Source organism: Cariama cristata, unplaced genomic scaffold (assembly GCF_000690535.1).
Source record: "Cariama cristata isolate BGI_N322 unplaced genomic scaffold, ASM69053v1 scaffold146, whole genome shotgun sequence".
Lineage (NCBI taxonomy): Eukaryota > Metazoa > Chordata > Aves > Cariamiformes > Cariamidae > Cariama > Cariama cristata.
The window spans coordinates 7,203-13,601 of record NW_009623587.1 but is presented as its reverse complement, the minus strand read 5'-3'; the positions used below and the strand labels follow the sequence as shown (position 1 = coordinate 13,601).

The following is a 6,399-nucleotide window of genomic DNA, read 5'->3' as shown; positions in this document are numbered from 1 at the left end:
TACACTAATCTCAGTTTCCCCTGAAATCAGTGGCTGCACCTCTGCAGATTCTTTAACACGATCAACTTTTAAGGCAATCAGATGAATGTAATCAGCTAGGATTTGAAGAGATGCAGTACCTTGCAGGATGAAGCTAGCAACTTCTTGCTTTTTTTATTTGGATCCTGGGGCAAAACTCCAGTGCAACTCAGTTGGATTGAAGTGGTCTTTCTTCTTATCTCTGTGGGACCCAGAAAACTCATCATGAGACCTTAATGTTACCGTACCATTATTCATTTCATTATCAATCAGCAAATTATTAGAAGTTAGTGAGATGCTTGATGACAAGTGGACAAAAAGGCTGAGTCCAGGGCGAATGCTATGGTGACTTGAGCTTGGGGTTGTGGAATGAAGCTTGGCCAGCACAACACTTGCCATCAGTACTTTTTCATCAGGTGTTCTCTTTTTTTTTTTTCCTTCCTTTCTTTGCTATTCCTTTGGCACAAGTCTGACTGGAGGTTATTGTAGGCAAATTATGTCACTGTAACAAATGACCCTGGAAAGAAATGGCTGGGCTACTGTGTGATGTGAGTGAAGGTAATGAATGACCTGGGAAGTAATGGATAGCTCTTGAAGGCTGGCTGATAGAGCCCTGCGTGAACAGTAATGAATACTGAATAAGGAAGATTTTTATATCGTTGAAGAGTAATGTTAAAAAGGATACCCTCTTCGACCATTAGGCTTTCTTACCCAGTAGGTAAATGGAGGGCAGCATTTCTGCTTTGGCTTTAGGTCTGGAGCAATACTGCACCCATACTGCATGAGGTAAGAGAAGACTGTGCAGAAAGCAGAAGATCCTCACCAAAGTGGTCAACAGGATGTCTTCAGCATCCTCATCTGCATCAGGTTTAGGTATAATGAGAACAAGGCCTCTGACCTAGGCTGGATTTAACTCAAATGAAGTCAGGATTCAAAAAAATAAAAGCCTTCATCTCCCTCCTGTTAAGTTTTGAGTATAACACAATTGAAAACATAGTTTGTTATTCATACTGTGGTGCAGAGGGTTAGGATTTAGCCAAGTTTTCAATAGCTGAAGTCAAGGTTTAAATATCACTGAAACTTTTCTCCAGGCTTTCCAGGGTAATGCAGTTACTGGGCAGACAAAGAAGCGTTAAAGGAATATTTGATGTTACCTTGTTGAGATGGACATCTAAGGAAAGCAAAATATTAATATCACAGTCTTTTTTGATGTATGTTGTAGATTAATGAAGTAAAAATTCATATAATTTTACTAGTGAAAAAGGCACATATTTTTACAACGGATTTTTTTTTTTGTTTGTTTTCAGAATTCCTTATAACAGAAGGAAAATGTGGGTTTGATAGCTCAGTATTGCAACAGTAGCAATTCTGGCGGTACTGTTGATACGCCATACCAAGGCTCTAGCTTTGATTTCAGCCCATTGTGTTTAATCTCTAATGACAGGGTTCTTTTTTCCCAAATTGTTTCTCTTTTTCAGAGTTGCTTCTGAGTGGAAATAGAGTATCTCTGTTATACCATAACCATGCAAGAAATAAAAGCTTTTTAGCTCAGGATGAAAGGCTGGAAACTGAAAACAGTGTTGCTGAGAAGTTGTGCTTAACTTTGTCGCATGCAGTGTTCTCTTACTTTTGAAGGCTACTGATAAAATTTAAACTTTACTCCTTTTAGAAAATACTGAGGATTCCCGGTCCAGGAGCAGTAATCTTGAAACACTTAGTTTGTTGTTTCGTTATTCCAGTGCACAGGAACAACACTATTTGAAAGTATGGTAAAGTGTTTAGTAAGTGGCAAGCAAAATATCCCTGAGACTTTACACAGACTGCGGAAGAGCCCGGAACAAAGGGCTAAAGTGCAGTCCTTAAAACTTGCGAGTCCAGAGCGTGGTGTTCAGGGCAGAGGCGTTCCTGCCATGGAGAGCTCCTCTTCAACACCGTTTTCCACGCCAGCTGGGTGCGCGCTGTACGGTTCCCCCTCGCCTCCGGCAGCAGGCCAGTTGTCCTCCTGGTTTTGGTCAATTCACAATACGAAGAGAAGGTTTAGTAACTGGACGAGTTAGTTTAGTAGCTCTTGTGTTCCTCAGCAATAAAGCATCCAAAGGTGGAGTGGAATAACGGGGTTATTGTGGGCAGGGTGGCACGATGGCCCCCTGTGGGGTCTGTCAGGGCAGGGCCTGGCAGCTGGGGCCCGCCGCCCCAGCTGGGAGCAGGGCCGCTGGGGCAGCCCCGGCCATCGGGCACCTCCCTGGGCACGGGCTGAGATTGGGCTGGGATGTGGGCCCAGCTCAGCAGGGCCCATGGCCGGGTAGGGCTGCAGGGAGCTGGGCACCGGCTCTGCTGCGGAGTTGCTTGGGCGGGGGGTGATGGCCCCGTGGGGGGGCGTCACTGGGGCAGGGACTGAAGAACCTTGGGGGATGAAACGGGGTCCTGGGCTGTGGGCAGGGTCGGGGGAGCCCTAGGCAGTGGGCAGGGACAGACAGGGCTGTAGTACCCCAGGGCTATGACAACTGATGTGCTAGTGTTGGTGTGGTATGATAACCTTTTCGCAAAATAAATTGTTTTCATTGTATTTTTCTGTGTCTCTGGCTCTAAGCTAGAAGCTTGTCACGAAACCCTGTATGTTCAGAGACCTATCTCATACCCATGTCTGTCTTTTGCTTGCCTTATGATGTGGCTGATAATTATTATTTCTTTCAAGGCCTGTTCCCTGCCATTTTGAACCTGGCCAGCAATGCTCACATCTCCACCAATGCCACCTGTGGGGAGAAGGGCCCGGAGATGTTCTGCAAACTGGTGGAGCATGTCCCGGGACGTCCCCTGCGCAATGCCCAGTGCCGCGTCTGTGACCACCGCAGTGCCAATCCCAAAGGCTAGTTTCATGTGGTGGTTCTTTTTTTTTTTTCGGTTTCGTGGGTTTGTCTCATTCTTTTTGACCCTTCCCCATGAATACAGGGTGTATTGGGGTCAAATACTTTTTACTTTTAGTCTCTATACTACATAAGTGAAACTACCTTTAAGCAAAGGGCTGACAGAAAGCATGAGCACCTTAAATCGCTGTTAAGCACTGCAGAGTCTAATGATGGCCTTTTTGTCTGGGGGCAGATTTCTGCTTTTGCTTCTTTATGACAGGTAGAAATTGTGCTCAGTGTGAAATAAATGTGCTGGGTCAGAAAATGTAGTGAGATGTATTTTCAAGAGATGTTTAATTTTTTGTTTTAAAACAGAGCAGCACCCAATTTCCAGTGCAATCGATGGTACCAATAACTGGTGGCAAAGTCCCAGCATTCAGAATGGGAGGCAATACCACTGGGTCACCATCACCTTGGATTTAAGGCAGGTGAGTATCTTATAAGTGAGCATCATTCATTGTATGTAGGATATAAGCCAATGCAATTGATTGCAGTTCTTCTGTGGTCAGATGGTAGGTTAGCAGTTAACCATTTAGTAACACATAGTTAAACATGAATAGTTAAAGCTAATATGAACTGATTGTAAACAGATGTGTGTTTCAATTACCATTCTAGACCATGCTGGAGACTTTGTTGCTATCAGACTGGAGTGGAAGTGGCTATGTTTGTAAGCATATAGGTCACAGCTTGTTGTAATTCATGACACTGTAACAACTGCATATGTGTGGATGAGAGTGTTCACACGGGCATTCCTTCTGTCTTGGTAACCTTTCTCTGCCTGACTCTGCTGTGTTTTCCCCAGCAGTCCTCTGATATTGTTTTCCTCCACCTTTTGATTTCACTCAAGTTACTTGAAGTCTGGGTTATCAAAGACTTTTCAAGCAGCATACGGTGTTTTCAGGGTATTGTCATAAGTACAGATTCTATATGTGGGGATGCATCTGTTTCTGTTTATTAACTATATCAGCCTGTCACCTAATTGTACAGAGTTGCAAAAGAGTAAATGATGTGGAGCGGGATATGGTAGAAACATTTGACATTTACTGTAAGAAAACAGAGCACAATATACTTCCAAATATGAACTCTTTTGATCCATAGGTATTGTAACTCAGATACTGAGTTTCAGAGGAGGAAAGGTAGGTGACTGGAGGATTATTGTATTCACATCATTCATTTCACAGTAGATCTCAAGTTAAACTCTTCTGTTTAAATTTCTCAGTATTTTTACATATTTACATTAAATACGTAAACCTGTTAATGCATTATAATGGTCAGATTGAAGTGTAAAATGTCAAAGTTCAATTGAAGGATCTCCAGAACCCTGGAAATACAGATTTTCCTCAGTTAAGGGTTATATTTCAGGATTAAAAAGCAAAACACATGTAAAATGGGGTGAGGTTAGTGTTGCTGAAGGAAAAGTTGTTTTGCTGCTTTCTGTGCTTTTCTTTTGACTGATTCTGATCACCATCTCGGTAGAAGGAGCACTGGGAAGAAATGTTCTATATTATATCTTCTATGAACCTTTGCTTTCAGTTGTTCTGAAGAGTTAGAGATTATATCTCTAAAACAGTGATTTCTGACCCTGGGGATGCTGGAACTGTCTGGGCAGAAGTTGGTTCTGTTTTGGCACTTTATGGTAAAGCCTGGAGGGATTCATCATTCTTAGGCAGGAGGCTGCTAAACTGTACAGAGCATTTGCTAATTTATTAGTTTGTCTGTTAGATGTGGAAGAATCTGGAGTCTCCTACCCTACTCCAAGAAAAGAAAAAATTTCTGAAGAAAATGTATTTACTTGGCTTTTTCTTGTTGTTTTGTTTTGAACAGATATATGTGTTGGTCTAAGCTGTTTGAAAATCATAGCTCAACAATCCATTACTAATATGGGGATGCTTCCAAACTCTGGAAGAAGCTTTGTTACTAAGAAATGTATACTTGAGGTGTAAAGTTGGTAACAAGCTTTTGCCAGATCTCTAGACCCTATTTGAATGTTAAAGATTAAAACAGAAGGTTTAACTTTGATGTTTTTAAAATGAAGCATAGGTTAAACAAGTGCCTAGTTTGTTCTTTAATTAGAAAGCAGAACTGTTAGGAAGATAGTCACAGGGTATCCTTTGTCAGAGACGGAAGGTTTGGATAGGATTTTCTTGTTGTTTGAAGTGTTGGCTTTGTGTTTGGTTTGTAAATGGACAAACAGGAAGGAAAAATGAAGGAGGAGGGAACAGCTTAGTTTCTGTTGTCCTAGAACATTTTCATTTTGGAAACAGACCAGCCTGAGCTGCCCTCTAAATCTTCTGTTCTCCAGCCTTAGTGCTGTTGATTTTTCACCAAATACATATCTTTCCTCTCCTGACCCACGCTCAGTTTCACTAATTCGATTTGAAAAGTTTCCCCTAAGGGGCCTTTCTTCTGTGTTTTCCCTAGAGTTTGGGAGCGAGAAGGCATCTAGGGCTATGCAAACTGAATGTAAATTACTGCTCTGTGAGAAAGGATTTTGTTAATAGAGATCGCCTGAAGTCAATGAGTTATTAGAGCTGACTTGGTGCGCTTACTTTCAGCAAGTCAGCACAAGTAAAGAAAACACAAAAGGAAAACACAAGGACCTTAGTGATTTTAGTAACTGTTTACTTCATGAATTTGCTTGAGGATGAGTTAAAATGCTTTTCTAGGACCTTTAAAAGTATTTCTGAAAGTCAGTACCTGTAACTATATTGTTGCAGTATATCTTTAGCACTTTTTTTAACATTTCAAGCGTTGTGCACTAAATCTGTCAAGTAGCATATTAAAGTAAGTATGTCCTTTAGCTTTCCTAGTCAGAATGTGAATATATTCACACCCTTTTGTGATTTCAAGAATGACTATCTGGTCATTATTTATGTTCTTCAAAGTAATTACCAGCAATTCTAGCAGTAAGAGGAATAGATTGTTTCTTGGGATTGTTACCAATGTGCGGTTTAGAGAGGTAATCCAGCAGTCAGGTTGGTGAGTGCTGGAACATAAGCTTGGCTGGGAAATATGGGGAAGATTCCCTTAGCTGGTAAAAACTGGCTCCACTCCGGTTTACCCTAGGTGGAGTTCTGGCCGCAGTCTGTGTCCTGTGTTTGGCTGTATTACTCTCTTGGCTCAAAGTTGAAGGGAGCAAAGGATGTTCTTTCAGCTCATAGTCTACCTTGCACTTAGTTTATTTTAGTCTAAAAACAGCTGGACTGAAGAGCAGTTTGATGGAATCTCCTTAAGAAAAGAGGGCTGGCTAATAAAATCAGTATCGAAATTGCTGGTTTTATCTGTCTTCTTTGGAGACTCTGTGCTGTTTATAAGTAATGCTAAGCATTTTGTAAGGGTAGCCAGTGGGTACATCATGGTTTTTTTAGCTCACATGGATCATAACAACTAGGTACATATGTTCTGGTGTGCCTTTCAGTCTTTCCAGGACCCAGATGTATGATAGTCTTTCCTTCCCCTCCACCTCCCCCTTAAA

At 41.7% G+C, this 6,399-nt stretch overlaps 1 protein-coding gene across 1 annotated transcript in view; it reads left to right on the top strand.

Annotated features, from left to right (window-relative positions):
* Positions 1-2,658: 2,658 nt before the first annotated feature.
* LOC104163687 (laminin subunit alpha-1-like) overlaps positions 2,659-6,399 on the top strand; it is a gene marked incomplete at its 3' end in the record, with an annotated part of 9,725 nt that continues 5,984 nt past the window's right edge. Inside the window, exons 1-2 of the mRNA XM_009702777.1 lie at positions 2,659-2,884; positions 3,240-3,352. Coding sequence (XP_009701079.1) covers positions 2,659-2,884; positions 3,240-3,352 — 339 coding nt within the window. The remainder of the gene's footprint in view (positions 2,885-3,239; positions 3,353-6,399) is intronic.